The sequence below is a fragment of the Nyctereutes procyonoides genome, unplaced genomic scaffold (genome assembly GCF_905146905.1).
Source record: "Nyctereutes procyonoides isolate TBG_1078 unplaced genomic scaffold, NYPRO_anot_genome, whole genome shotgun sequence".
NCBI lineage: Eukaryota > Metazoa > Chordata > Mammalia > Carnivora > Canidae > Nyctereutes > Nyctereutes procyonoides.
Genome location: NW_026575126.1, coordinates 23,250,378 through 23,265,939, shown reverse-complemented (window position 1 = coordinate 23,265,939; position 15,562 = coordinate 23,250,378). Strand labels below are relative to the sequence as shown.

The following is a 15,562-nucleotide window of genomic DNA, read 5'->3' as shown; positions in this document are numbered from 1 at the left end:
TTTTTTTTTCTCCTCCTGATTTGTACGTGCTGCCCTGGGGAGAGAGGAGTCATCACTGGAGATCTGCCAGTTGGCTTGGGATGAACCAAAACTTGACAGAGACAGGTCACCGAGTGCCTTTGCTATTGACGGGACTATGAGAAAGAGGATCATTGAAACTGAGCTAACTGCAAGGAAAGCCTGCAGTGGGGAGAGAAGGCTTTCAGATATTATAAAATCAGGCCTGCCACAAAGGCTTGGAAGATAGAGACCAACATTATGTGCACTGAAAAAAAGGGAGTGGCAGGCTGCGTGGGTTGTAGGAGTGGGCCACGAAGTAGAGAGGGGAGGGATGCATGTGTTTTTCAAGCAGCAGTGAGTTTTTCTCTGTGCTGGACTAGACAACATCATCTGGGGCCTTTCTGACCTGTCTGTCAAGAAGACAGGAAGCCATGGGCATTTCTGATCAATTTAGTGTCACATACCCAACAGATGCCAAAGGACAGTAGGCTGGTAGCTTTATGGCCCGCATGAAGGTAGACATGAGTCGTCTTGTCTTCTCAAGTGGCTGACCAGGGCATGCAGCAGAGGTGCATGGGACATGAGCTGCCAGATGTTACAGGGCTCTCTACTCATGAAGCTGACTGAGGTGACTGGCGTCTCACCAGCATCTGGTCACCAATCATTTTATGTGTTTGCTCCTATCACTGCGTGACAGCAATACTGGGGGAACCGTTGCGAGGGGATGCAGCTAGATGGCCCCTCACATGCTCAGTGTACCCACAGAAATCAGAGGCTGGAGAGCTGGGCAACATAAACCATCGCTTGTGGCTCTTTGTGATTCCAGGGCAAGTCTTCAGCATGGATAAGAAGTATGATGTGAAAAAAACCAGCGTGTCATTTGGAACCTGAGAGACACACAGTTCACACTTTGCCAGCTCTACGATGCAGCAGTGTGACCACCGCGTGGCCCACCCTTCGGCTGGGCACCACAAGGGTCAGAAAGCTACATTCTCATTCTGCAGAAGCCCAGGAAGGTGGAAGGATTCACCCCAGGGCCACAAAGTAGGCAGAAGCCAACTGCCTGCCTCACCCAGGAGCTCCTTCCAAGGGCCTGAAGTGGAAATAGTCGTTCTCAAATGGTTTGCCCTCAGCCCACAGCTCTCTTCCCAAGCCCATTCCTACTTCTGCTGCAAGAACGAAGGATTGAAGAGGAATGCAATGCTCAACATGATAGAGAGACAATGAATTAAACAGGAGCCAAATAGTCAACAGAAGAAAAATGCTAATTAAGACAAAAATAACTGCAATTGAACAAAAAAGCCAACCCCAGATAGCTCTGGTGGTACACCCACAGCAAAGTGTTCTTTCCCCAGTTTGCTAATCCCAACTGTGCGTGAGCACATTCACAAGCTTTGCATGGTCGCCAGGCCTAGCCTTGGCAGCCTGACGTCTTGACCGAGTAATGAATTTGAGTCCTCAGGAAACGAAGTAAAACATCAATTTTAGTTCATAAGTAGCACATTTTAGGAAGCTTTAGGAACACGCTATGTACTTGACTGATTGGTTAATAGCCCTCTGTTTTATGCCAAAATGAAAACCCATACAATTCTGCTTTTTGCCTACAAGAATTGAAGAAAGAACATTCTAGAATGTTCAGGTCAGTTTGGAACCATTGGAAAGAGTCTTGTGGCTCACCAGTGGGTTTCAAATTTAGAGGAACACTGATCTAAAACGAACATCATAGTTAGGATAGGCATCTGTGTCATCGATGGACGAGAGATGTGCGCTTGGGGAGGTATTTCCACGAGGAACTGTGTGGACCCTGTAAGAAATAAGAGCTGGGCCGTTCCTGCCATTGGGTGAGCCTGCAGAGCCCGGGAGGGGAACTTCTCAGTCAGGCTCCCGGAAAAGTGCTGGGAGGGAGGGGGAGGCTACAGGAAGGATCTCCTTGACTGAAGATGTCTGAGAACAGCCAGCCCAGCCTCCTAGAAACTTTGACACTGACTTGCCTGAGGGGCAGGGTGGGTCCTGAGCCCCAGACAAGTCTTTTCTGAATCTATAATTGCATGATTCATCCTTCACCCTTTTCAGTGCCCCTACACCTTTCTCGTCCTCCTCCACAAAACTCTGCCCCATAAAAGCTTTGCTCAGCTGTCAGCGAGCTGATGGGTTTGGACCCTGGCTTGGCCAGGGGCCCAAGAGCTACAGACAGTTCTTGTGACTCCTTCTCCCCTAGTTTAACCCTTGACTGGTTACGGCCTTGGGGCTTGGAGGCAAAACAGATATCGATTTATTAAATCCTAGTGGCCTCTCGAGCCTCATCGGTAAATTGGAGATACTATCTCAGAGGGCTGTGGGGAAGATGAACAACTGATACAAAGGCAGGGAAAATGCTCAGCATGTGGCTGGCAGCACGGGGAGCGCTGAAAGCCCACGGCTACTGCTGCCGTGACCTCCAGTGGGTGCTCTATGCTCTATGACATACGCGATGTCTTCCATGAAACCTCTCCTAAGTACCAAGGTTCCCCTTCCTGAGCTCCTGCAGTCCCCATTCCTGCCCTGAGAATGCGCCTCTCTGCACCGTTTTATAATGTCTCCTGCGAATGCCTCCTCCTGCCCCCCACCTCGTTCCCCAAACTAGCTTGTCAGCTCCTTGAAGGCCTGGCTTCGCTGTGTCTTGGCTCTGTCACCATAGTCCCCTTTTCTTTCATGCCCGGGCTCAAATGGTTCGAATACAGCATAATCAACACAGTAGTTGTTGGATAAATAAATGTGTGACATGTACCCAGATCATTTTTTTCCAGGTATACACATATTTAGTATTTATGATGTAGAGACAAGCAATGAGAAATGAGGACACGCGGGGTTTGGTCTCCCAATCTGCAAGTGAATCACCGCACAGCCTTAGGCGGGGTGCCTATAAAACAGGGCAACTGCCACCTGCCGCCCTCCCGGGGCTGGGGTAGGTGGCTCGGGCTTTTAAGCAGCAGTGCAGAAACACAACCAGCTCCTTGATGTTAAGTAAATAAGAGCATCTGGGTTCTGATGGTAACAAATGGGCCCCGTTCTCTTTTATCATTTCCCAGCTCCGATTGCACCAAACAAGGCCAATAAAATAGGCCTCGCCTGCCTCTTTTAAATCAGATTTCCAGAGAAATCTTCCCCCAGTAACTCATGACAGTGCCAGGAGATTTTTCAAAAGGCTAATCTAAATTCCTTCTCACCTGAGGCTCCCTTCCCTTTGTCTTCTGCCAAATGAGACCAACAACAGCTTTGACCACCATTATAGAATAATTATCTTTATTCTTAAAATCTTTATTTCACTCTGCTTTCCACTAGTTGATTTGGACTAGAGAGGGCTGTTTCCTCCCTATTAGTATTCACATCAACCCTTTTTTTCCTTCTCCATGCTTCCCCCTCTTCTTCCCTTGCCCTAACCCTCAGGCCTCCCAGCAGTGCCCAATGTTAGCTGGTATTGCCTGGTCCTGGAGGAGCCCCCAAGTGGAAGGTGCTCTGACAGCTGGTTTAGGCTGAGGCCTTCTGCAGCAGCACCCTGATCAGAACCTGAAAGACCGAGCAAGCCCCTTTTGCAACACTGACGGACCAAGCGCGGGATCCAGGCTAGCTGAGCCTTGTTGCGATTCAGGGAAAATTGCTCTCATTGTACATCTGTTATAGAGTCCCTTGCCTGTGTAATGGTAATTAAGGTGTGGCTAAAACCATGCTCCTTATGATCTCGGAAACACTTTGAACTCCCAAGGGAAAGGTACTGGGTTAACATGAGGTGGTGAAGTTTCAGAATGCAGAAAATATGTCCCTTAGGATAACAAGGCAGAGGAAACAAGCATAAACATATGTTTTACGTTTAACATAAACAAGCATAACATAAACATAAACATAGCATAAACATAAACAAGCATAAACAGCAAATTTGTCTTCAAATGAAACCTTGGGGGATTCCCACTCCTAGCCCAGATCAGAGTGGAACCACTCTGTTCGGAAGGCAGGGTAAGGTGGTAGAGGTAGGGGGCCAGAGGCCACGCTTCCGCCTCCCCACCCCCTCTCCTGAAGTAGTGGTTCCTGCAGTGTCTACAAGGAGCCCCTGGGTTTCCATGAACGAAGGAGACAGAAAGAAGGTGAATTTACATATTTAGTGAGAGCGGATGGCAAATCAACTTCATGGCCTTATGGGACCCTGTGGAGTTGATCTATATGTTTCTTAGCCTTGATTTTCATATATATTTTATCACTGTTATTCTTTTTTTGTAATGGGTCTCACAATCTTTGAAGAGTAAGTTGGTGTCTGGATATGTGCACACAGTTCTAGGAAGAGAGAAGCCGGCCTATCACATCCATGACAAGGCATTCATAGGGTTTGGTTTCACCTGGGATACCACTCAGCATTCTGAAAGGTGCTACGTGGTATTTTACTGTGCTTTACACATGCTGGCTTAATGCAAACGGAATGAAAACGAAATACACTCTAAAATGAACTCCAAGATTTTAAGGAGCTAAAAATAGAGCTTTATACTGTAAAACTACACTTTCCCCTGAATAATGAAAGGTATTCTTAATACCACTTATCATAAGACATTAAACATGGATGGTCTACTTAGTCCCTTTACTTCGGCTGGTATATTTATTAGGAAGAAGGACAATAATAAGAAATACTCTGCTAAGCGAGATTTCCGTGGATTTCCAAATTCTAAAACAGCTTGCTGGCTTAGAAAAATACTGCTTTGTGTAAATTTGACTAAGGGCTATTAATTTCCTAAATTATCTACAGAAAAACGTAACATGTATTTAAGTGTCCATCAGTTTGAAAGACTCGAGGAAAAAATCTGAAATTCAAACAATTGCAGTATATAATTTTTCTGATTTTTAAAGGAATATTTATAGCTTGAAAGGGAAAAGCTGGTGAAATACAGAAAAATCAGAGAGGCAATTCTTCTCCCATTTCAGGAAAATTATAGTTCTTGAGGAAGACATTGACAATTAGCTCTCAGTTGACACATACTCATTATGCTGGAATTTCTAAAGACTCCTCCCCTTTTTATTTCTGAGAGGGAAAACACATTTCTTTCAGAATTAGAAGAATGGCTTTAATGACCTTTATAATCTCCAGCCCAGAGGCCAGATCCATCAGATAGCCTGCTATCCCTGGTCAAAGCTAAGAATAACTTTCATATTTTTAAGCTGTTGAAAAAAAAAATCAAAAGAAGAATAATATTTCTTGACAGGTGAAAATTATATGAATTCACATTTCAGTGTCCATAAATAAAGGTTTTTAGAAAGCAGTTGTGCCCATTCATTTGCATTTTGCCTGTGGCCGCCTTCCTACTACCACGATAGAGTTGTTACAACTGAGATTGAAAAAACCCTAAAACATTCATACAGTCTGGCCTTTCACAGAGAAATCAGCCAACCCCTGACGTAAGAGATGGAGTCCACTGGAGCGCCCCTCTGTGTGTCCGCGGGGACCGTGGTAGGAGACGTACCTGGGTGAGTTGGCGCAGGCATTTGTCGAGACACCAGAAACAGCAGAAGCAGCATCTGAACATGCACCTGGACCATGCACCATGCTGCTGGGTCAGGATCAGAACCAAACGAACAGAGTCAGAAACATGAGAAGGAAGGAAGCAGGCAGTTTCTGCAGACACACTACGTTTCTAGTGGGAGATTTATCCACCTGGGGAAGCAGCGCAGCACTTCTCCCTCAGTGGGGGCGAGGTCCTTCTATCTGCACCTGCTGCTACTAATTATTACCATTATTATCACTGATGAGGAAAGTTTGTCTCCTGTGGGCTTACCTTGTTATGATTGCTGTTGGCCTCAGCAGAAAGGGAAATGTCTAGTCCATATTCACTAGCAAAGGCAGACTAGGCTCTCTGGTTCTAGCTAAAAAAAAAAAAAAAATTCTTTTCCATCTTCCCCTAAGTGTCATCAATTATAAACTTTGCTTTTCCAAACCAGTTTGTATTCATGAAAGATGCATATCCCAAAGACTGTAAAACAAATAATGCCTTGTAGATACTAATTATGTGCCCATAGAAAAAAAGGAATCAAGTTTAACATTTTTTGCAAAAAAAAAAAAAGAAGAAGAAATCCCATACTGAGATATTCAGGGCTAAATTTCAAGGGACAAATTAGTCCTTTGAAAGATGATTTGGACATATGCATAGCTCAAGAGTGAAGAATTTAATGAAACTCTTAGAGGAGGGTTAAATGTGTCCCACTCACTGCCCAGAGTTTAAAAAAACAAAATCCTGTAAACAATCCTGAAATAGTTCTCCCTGAGGACCCCAGGAGTAACTCAGCCTTATATGGACATTTTCTTGTCCTTATGTTAACTCAATTGGATGAAACTTTATCTGGATACTTTTCAGCCTGGCTGTGGTTGTCAATGAGCCATTGCATGTAGGAAAGATCACACAGTGGCCATGAGAAGTGTTTAAATTGTGGACACAGTGTGAGGCCGTATTGCCGAGGAAAATCATGTCTTTTTAATGGAAGGACACATTTCTTCAGTAGTGAGATCACTAAAGGGGACTTTGGCCCCTTGATTCTTTTGGGATCTAATGAGTGATAAATAACCCTTTAGACCTCTACCAGAGAGACCAACCCACTGACTTTTCTTTTAGATTTATGAAAGGCCTCTGGTCCAGAGTTTTAAATGCCTAGTTCTAGAAGGATGGCAAGGTCCCCTACTGCTCATTACTTTGTGATTACCTATTGCTAATGCATATACTGAATATATTAAAAATAAAAAAACCTGCCTGCTTTACAAAAAATCCTTCTTGAAATTGAAGGATCAATTGCAAAATGCAGGAGCCAAGAAGAACTAGATTTGGCTTAGAATTGGAATGCCTCTGAGTCACCAAAATACATATATTTTTTTACCACTTGAAATTTAGCTCTGAAAAATGTCACTATAGAATTTATTTCTCAAAAAAGTCAAACTTTGATTATTTTTTAATATGGGTACACAATTAGTATCTACAATGCAATCTTTCAAACAATTTAAAATATAGTAATAAATCTAGGTGGTGGGGATCCCTGGGTGGCTCAGTGGTTTAGCACTGCCTTCAGCCCAGGGCGTGATCCTGGAGACCCGGGATCGAGTCCCACGTCGGGCTCCCTGCATGGGGCCTGCTTCTCCCTCTCTGCCTGTCTCTCTGCCTCTCTCTCTCTCTTATCTCTCATGAATAACTGAATAAAATCTTTTTTTTTTTGAATAAAATCTTTAAAAAAAAATCTGTGTGTAAAACTTCCCCAAGTGACTATGGACATCCCTACATCTAAAAGGTTAGAATCAGGGGCACCTGGGCGGCTCAGTGGTTCAGCGTCTGCCTTTGGCTCAGATAATCTCGGGGTCCTGGGATCATGTCCCGCATCAGGGTCCCCATGGGGAGTCCGCTTCTCCCTCTGCCTATGTTTTTGCCTTTCTCTCTGTGTCTCTCATGAATAAATAAAATCTTTGAAAAAATAAAAATAAATAAAAGGTTAGAATTAGGTAAACTTGTGACACTCTGATCAAGTCACAGGCACTGAGGTGGGGGTGGGGGAGGGATGAACATTGTGTGAGAACAGAAAAGTTGGGAAAATTCCAACCTCCCTTGTTTGGCAGGCCAGAAATACCATGAGAACAGCTGTTTTCCTGGTGTTCTGGTTTCCACTGGCATTCATAACCAAATGTGCATGGAAATAAAAACCAGGGAGGCGAAAATCCCCCAGGCACAAAAGCCCCACAGTGTTCTGTCTTTTGAGCTGAGATTTAGGTCAGCTTGTCCATCTCTCAGTCTTAAGCAGGTCTCCTCTCGCTGTCCCTGACTCTCTCTCTCTCACACACACACCACACTCACATACCCACATGAACATTCACACACACACACACTCACGTACTCTCTCCCATAGGCAGACGCACACACTCACACACACACACATTCTTTCTCTCCCACTCACTTATTAAAACTCCCTCCCTCACATACACCAGTCACCTCCCATGGCACCCTCTAGGAAATAGAAAAGGAATATTTTAGCATTAAAACAGAAACAAACATTATTCCTGTCTTGTAGTATATTTTATTTTAAAAGAAAAAGTATGATAAATATCCATGAAAACTTTTCAAAATTTGAAAAATTCTTCCCATTTGTTCAGCAAATGAAAAACCAGCTAACTCAGAACTACTCCTTCCCCACCCTCACCTCCACCACCTTGTGGGTAAAATAATAATAATAATAATAATAAACAACAACATAACAAAATTCTTCAACAAACAAAGCCATAAAACAGAGTCTGGAGACAAGAAGATTGCTGGGGGCAGGGGTAGGGGATGGGATCTGAAGGACACTGGGGCCTTTGGAATGGCCACTGCCACAGGGCCACAGTCCTGTCGTGGGGCCTGCTGAAACTGTCTGGTGACTGCCATTTCTGCCACTCAACTCTGCACTGAGCACTAACAAGCTGCCTTACCTTGTCTTTCAGAGCGTTGTGAAGGTACAGGAGAATGGTTCTTGGAATCCTCGTCACAGTCATTAAAAATGACCCTTTTATGGCTGTTCCTTGATGGTAGCAGAAAAGAATGGAGAGAGACCAAAGGATTGGGCGATCAGGAGGGTCATTTTTATTTCTGGGAATTGGGGGAAAAAAGACAGCATTTATTTCTGGGAATTGGGGGAAAAAAGACACCATTTAAAACTTCTCTCTCAGGTTCAAATCATCAACGGTACTAACACTTACAAAGCAGTCATGTGACAAGCGTTTGGCAAAACTTTGATACTCATTGGTAGCTAAGGTTAAATTATTTCTTGGACTAACTCCTTTTCATGGCACTCAATGCTACAAACAGAACATTACAAAAATGCTGATGAATTAAGCAAGTTTCCCTCTTTACAAAGCCTCCCTACCTCCACCAATCCTGTAAGTTTTCTATTAATCTCATTTTCTTTTTTTTTTTTAAAGACTTTATTTATTCATGAGAGACACAGAGAGAGAGAGACAGAGACACAGGCAGAGGAAGAAGCAGGCTCCATGCCGGGAGCCTGACGTGGGACTCGATCCCGGGACTCCAGGATCACACCCTGGTCCGAAGGCAGGCGCTTAACCGCTAAGCCACCCGAGGATCTCCAATCTCATTTTCACTTTCAGAAATTTAATTATATAATAATTTCCAAGGTTTACATGACATAGGTAAATATTGCCAGTATTAGCTTGGTGATTAAAATCACCACCCAAGCACACGACCAGAAGGGCAGCCACGGACACAGCAGCGAGCTCCGGCTTAACGTGCGGGAACAGAAAGTTCTTCCACGAGGCTCAAGGCTCCGAAAATCCAGCTGATTTCTACTCTGCTCTTTAAAGGTCACTTCAGTGTGAATCATTTGTGCAACTTGTCGTGACACAGCAATCAAGAATGCGAGGGCCCGTTTCACAAGCAGGGGGAAAACAAAAAGAGAGAAAGAACAGAAGGGGCACAGCCTTCACCCTGCCCGAAACCTGAAAGATCAAACAAAGGAGGGAGGGCTGAGCAACCCCTCCCCTGACCCTCTGAATTTCCTGCTGGTGCCAGTTCTAGAAAATGAGGCCCTTTCTGAGAAGCCACCTCACTGATTCCAACTGAAGCTCGGTTTCTTCATAATGAATTATTCTACAACTCGCTCTGGTTGCTAATAAGTCACTATGAATCAAGGTTTTGACAAGAGCCTAGGTTTTGAGGGAGAAAAAGGAACGCGGCCAGAAATGTCTCAAGAGTTGGCAAGGGCTCTATTTTGCTGTTACTGAAATCATCCAGGAAGGAAAGGAGAACACGAAAGTCCTATTGGGAGCGGAGTAACCGTGATCCAGTTGTCCCACAAAAGGGTGATGTGTGTTCCAACTCAATAGTCTTGAAAATAGGAAATACCAGGGAAACTATTGGTGATACGAATGCATGTTGGCCCGATAAACCAGAAGAGTAGTACAGGCCAGGAAAATCTGACACAGTTTTTCCCTTTCCTCAGCTTTTTTTTTTTTTTTTAAAGGAAGAATGTTTACTTTTCCATTTAGGAGATTTATGTGCCTTAGGACTTATTACAGTGCTCGAGAGGACGCAAAGAAGAGTGGACAACACCTGCTTTCCATCTGGTAGGGAAACAAGTGATTCACAGGCCACTGTGAAGGGGCCTTTGGAGTCCGATCCTTCAGGTTTTGAAGTCTGGCCTTGAGCATCATCTTTCAGAGAAAGGTTCTGCTGGGATGGGATTAACCATTTCAGGCAGCGGAGTGACGGTCGTGGGCCATGACACATTCTGGCTGTGAGTCCGAGGCTCTCCAGGGCTTGGGTGGAAGAAGATGCATGAGTTCCAGAAGCTGGGTTATCACGGGACGAGAGAGACACCTTAAAAAGCAGGCCCTTTAAACTCAGGCCAGCTCGTGGAGCCCGAGTTCGATACCTGCCCCCCCCCATTAGACACCACCCTACAGAAAAGGGTTAAATAAGTGGAGTGTCTGAGGTCTCCACCTTCCCTTCTTAGACCCTTCTCCATGTTCCAAGGTAACGTCGCCCTGCCATGCCGCCCTGCTGTGTTCGTGGCCAGACCTTCATCTCGGTCTCCTCACACCCTGCAGAACCTGCCCTCAGGAGGACGCACCTGATTATATCTGAGGAAGCTTAAAATACTCCTTAGGTCTGGATGTCATCGCATCTTGGGAACTGGCTCTCGGGACGGCGAGGCAGCGCTGGGCGTGTGGGGCAAGCCGGGGATGAGCTGAGGAAGCTGGGGCTCCCGTCAGGCCTGCCCTCTGGGCCGGGGCCTACTGCCTACTGCGAGCGGCGCACCGTCCACCCCGCTGCTGGGGGGGTGGCCTGAGGAAGACCCGGGGCGTGTGAGGGAGTGGGTGACCCTAGGATGTGCCCCCACCCCCACGGGGCCCAGCTTCTCCCTCCTTTCACAGCGTGGCTCTCCTGAGCGCTGAAGGTCCCGGCCCTGTCACGGGAGCCCGAGCCCCAGGACGCCAGAGCCACTCGAGTCGCTAAGCAGAGGCTCTGGCCGTCCCCTCAAGCACGCGTGGGGCAGCTCGGCCCGGCAGCCTCGGGGAGCTACAGGCCGCGTCAGCTCTAGGGCGCCGGCCCGTGCTGAGGAGCCCTCGGCGGCGTGAGAAGTTCACTCCTGGCCGGGCGGCGTGAAGGTTGCCCTCCAGCGAACGGGTGCCCCACGGGGCACCGTGTGGCCCCCGAGGAGACCATCCTTTCCCGATGTTTCTTTGAGCAACATCACTGTCCGCTTCATCTTTCCCGTCCTCCAGAAGAAGGGAAATTGTCTTGGTTACAAAGGACCGGTTCTGCAGCTGGCCTGGGCGGCTCTGCGACGGTCGGCCCGAGCCCCGCGGCCCCCCACGCTGCCCTCCCCGCGCCCTCGCCAGGCAGGAGCAGCTGGAAACCGTCTCTGGTACGTGTGAAAGCAACGATGAGGTCATGCCTCAGGCGGCCCCTCTGCAAGTTGAACGGTTCTAGTTCCTTCCTATCGCACCCCCAGCCACATCTTTACGGCTCTCTGTTGACCCCTCTTCAAGCGAACGGTTGTAAAAGAGAAATTTTACAGGCTGCCCTGGCCTGGCACTTGACGGTCTCCGCATGAACTCCTCGGGTGTCTTCACGCTTACGTGAATGACGGAGAGGAGCGCACCCTGGCTAACCCTCTCCGGAGGGCAGGCCCGAACGTGAGATGCTGCGAACCCCGGGAGGGCGGAAAACCTTAAGGTTTCAAAATGAGGCCCCATGAAGAAAAGAAAGTGGAGCCCTTTAATTAAGCAATAGTGCTGCAGGGGCACCTGGGGGGTCAGTGCTTGAGCGCCTGCCTTCGGCCCAGGGTGTGATCCTGGGGTCCTGGGATCGAATCCCACATCGGGCTCCCCGCAAGGGGCCTGCTTCTCCCTCTGCCTGTGTCTTTGCCTCTCCCTCTCTCTCTCTCTCTCTCTCTCTGTCTCTCATGAATAAATGAATCTTAAAAAAAAAAAAGAAAGAAAGAAATAGTGTTCTAGGGGCACCTGGGTGGCTCAGTGCTTGAGCGTCTGCCTTAGGCTCAGAGAGAGATCCTGGAGACTTGGGATCGAATCCCTCATCGGGCTCCCCGCAGGGAGCCTGCTTCTCCCTCTGCCTGTGTCTCTGCCTCTTTCTGTGTCTCTCATGAATAAATAAATAATAAAAAAGGAGTAGTGCTCTAAGTCGACATGCATTTTATTTTTATTTTTACCAAAGTAATGTGTAAATATCTTAAGTCAAATAGCAAGACGCTAACCAGCAAAGAGAGCAGTTTGCTTCCCTCACTGCTAATTTTCTCCCCCTAGAGGTCATATGTTAGCTATTTCTTCTATAACTTACCCCACACTTCCAAATAGCATATTCTCTCTGCATATATTTTTTCAGTCTCTAATATTGTCTACTGACTTCTCACATTTTTTTTTTTTAAGAGAGCGGGGGAGAGAGGTTGAGGAGGGGGAAGGGCAGAAGGAAAGGGAGAGAAAGAATCCCAAACAGGCTCCACAAGCAGCATGCAGCCTGATGCAGAGCTCCATCTCCTGACCCTGAGATCAGTACCTGGACCTGAACCAAAACCAAGAGTTGGACTCAACTGCCTGAGCCACCGAGGCACCCCTGACTTCTCACTTTGAAACATGTTTGTTGATTGTTTCTCTCATACAACCTAAACATTTTCCCATTGTCTCGTTCTTCTCAATGTAATTATGTTGAAGTTTTTAGAGTTTCTTCTCACCTTTTTTTGAAATATCATTGACATGGGACATTGTGTAACTTTCAGGGGGATGAGGTGTTGATCTGATACTGACCTACTACAAAATGATTACCACCACAGCAGTAGCTAACACCTGCATTACGTCATATAATTACATTTCTTTATTGTGGTTAGAGCTTTTAAATTCTACTCTCTTAGCAACTGTCAGGTATATTATACAGTCTTATTAACCATAATCACCATGCTGGACATTGAATCCCTAGAACTTATTCATCCTAACTTGAAGTTTGTACCCTTTAACCAACATCTGCCCATTTCCCCCAGCTGTACCCCCGATACCCGTTAGTCACCACTCTACTGTTGCTAAGTTTCTACTGTTTTGGCTCTTGTTACATTCTACATATAAGTGAGACCATACAGTATTTATCTTTGTTGGGCTTATTTTGCTTATTAGCACGATGCTCTCAAGAAGATCTATCCACACTTTCACAAATGACAAGATTTTTTTCTTTCTCATGGCTGAATAAAATTCCAGTGTGTGTGTGTGTGTGTGTGTGTGTGTGTGTGTGAGCACCACATCTTTATCTAGCTATCTGTTAATATTTGATTAACATTTGGGTTGTTTCCATAGCTTGGCACTGTGAATAATGCTGCAATAAACGTGGGAGTGCAAATATCTCTTTGAGATCCTATTTCCATTTCCTTTGGATAAATACCCAGAAGCGGGATTGCTGGATCATATGGTAGCTCTAGTTTCAATTTTTTGAGGAACCTCCAAACTGTTTTCCATAGTGGCTGCACCAGTTTGCATTCCCACCAACAGTGCACAGGGGTTCCCTTTTCTTCACATCCTTGCCAACATTTTTTATCTCTTATCTTCTGATGACATCCATTCTAACAGGTGTGAGATGATATCTCCTTGTGGTTTTGATTTGCACTTCCCTGATGATGAGTGATGTTGAATACATTTCATGTACCTGTTAGTCATTTGTATGTCTTCTTTGGAAAGATATCTATTCAGTTCCTCTGCCTATTTTTTAACTGGATTTTTTTTCTTAAGAGGTGACCTTTATTTATAATTTTATTAAATTTATTTTAGAGAAAACACATGCACAAATTGGGGGAGGGGCAGAGGGAGAAGAAGAGGCAGAGAATCTTAAGCTGACGCTATGCTAAGTAATTAACCGAGGCAGGGCTCCATTAGGAACCTGAGATCATGACCTAAGCCAAAACCAAGAGTCAGATACTTGACTGAATCACACAGGGGCCCCTTTATATTTATTTTTAAAGATTTTATTCATTTATTTGAGAGAGAGCGAGAGCATGAGTGGGGGTAGGGACAGAGGGACAAGCAGATTTCTCACTGAGCAGAAAGCCCTACATGGAGCTTGCCTTGATCCCAGGACACTGAGATCATGACCTGATCTGAAGTCAGATGCTTAACTGAGCCACAGGCACACCTAGTTATTTATTTTTTAGAGAGAGAGAAAAAGAGCACATGTGAGTGGGGTATTGTGGGGAGGAGCAGTAGGAGAGGGAGAAAGAAAATCTTAAGTAGGCTTTGCAAGTGTGGAGTCCAATGTGGACTTGATTTCATGATCCTGAGATCATGACCTAGGCCAAAATCAAGAGTCAGACACTTAATCAACTGAGCCACCAAGTGCCCCTTAACTGGATTCTTTTATTGTTATTGGATTATATGAGTTCTTTATATATTTTGGATATTAACTCTTTACAGGATATACAATGTGCAAATATTTTTTTTCTGTTTTCATAGGTTGCCTTTCATTTCATTGGTTTTTACTGTGCAGAGAAGGTGAACAATCTATATCCTGAAAACTACAAGATTTTAATGAAAGAAATTTAAGAAGACACACACAGATAGATATTTCGTGTTCATGGATCAGAAGAATTCAGATAGTTAAAATATCCATACTATCCAAAGCCAATATAGATTCAATGCATTGACTATCAAAATTCCAGTGACATTTTTCACAGGAGAAAAAAAAAAAGCAGTTCTAAAATTTGTGTGGTATTACAAAAGATCCTAAATAGCCAAAGCAGTCGTGAGAAAGACGAACAAACTTGGAGGCATCACACTTCCTAATTTCAAATTATGCTACAAAACTATAGTAATCAAAACAGTGTGGCACAGGCATAAAAATGACAGATCAGTGGCACAGAATTAAGAGCTCAGAAAGGGAAAAGGATGGTCCCTTTTATAAATGGTGTTGGGAAAACTGGATAACTACATACTGAAGAATGAAATTAACCCATATCTTACACTACTCACAAAAATTAATTTGAAATGGTTTAAAGACTTAACCATAGGAACTGAAACCATAAAACTAAAGAAAACATAGGGAAAGAGCTCGGCATTGGCCTTGGCAGTGATTTTTTGCATATGACGCAAAAGCACAGCAATGAAAGCAAAAATTAGTAAGTAAGACTACATCGAATTAAAAATCTTTGCACAGTAAAACAAACGACAACAACAACAACAACAAAAATGAGAGGCAATCTATGTAATGGGAAAAAAATCTATGTAACGGGAAATTTTATTCCTAAATATTATATCATTCTCAATGCTATTGCAAATGGGATTGCTTTATTTTTCAGATATTTTGTTGTTATAGAAATGCAACTATTTTCTGCACGTTGATTTTGTATCCTGCAACTTTACTGAATCCATTGATTAGTTCTAATAGTTTTTAGTGGAGTTTTTAGGATTTTTCTAGATAGAAGATCATATCGTCTGCAAACAAAGACAATTTTACTTCTTTCTGTCTGATTTAGATACCTTTTCTTTCTTTTTCTTGCTCTGGCTAGGACTTCCAGTACTATACCGAAT

At 44.7% G+C, this 15,562-nt stretch overlaps 1 protein-coding gene across 5 annotated transcripts in view; it reads right to left on the bottom strand.

Moving 5' to 3' along the window:
* The window catches only part of SLC44A3 (solute carrier family 44 member 3), a 93,308-nt gene that overhangs the window by 24,704 nt on the left and 53,042 nt on the right, over positions 1–15,562 (bottom strand). For 3 of the 5 annotated variants that reach the window (XM_055339271.1, XM_055339274.1, XM_055339273.1), the window contains 2 exons: positions 8,456–8,612; positions 5,481–5,567 (listed from right to left, as the gene is read on the bottom strand). In XM_055339271.1, the coding sequence (XP_055195246.1) occupies positions 5,481–5,567; positions 8,456–8,612 (244 nt within the window). The remainder of the gene's footprint in view (positions 1–5,480; positions 5,568–8,455; positions 8,613–15,562) is intronic. The other 2 variants (XM_055339272.1, XM_055339276.1) reach the window with 1 other exon arrangement.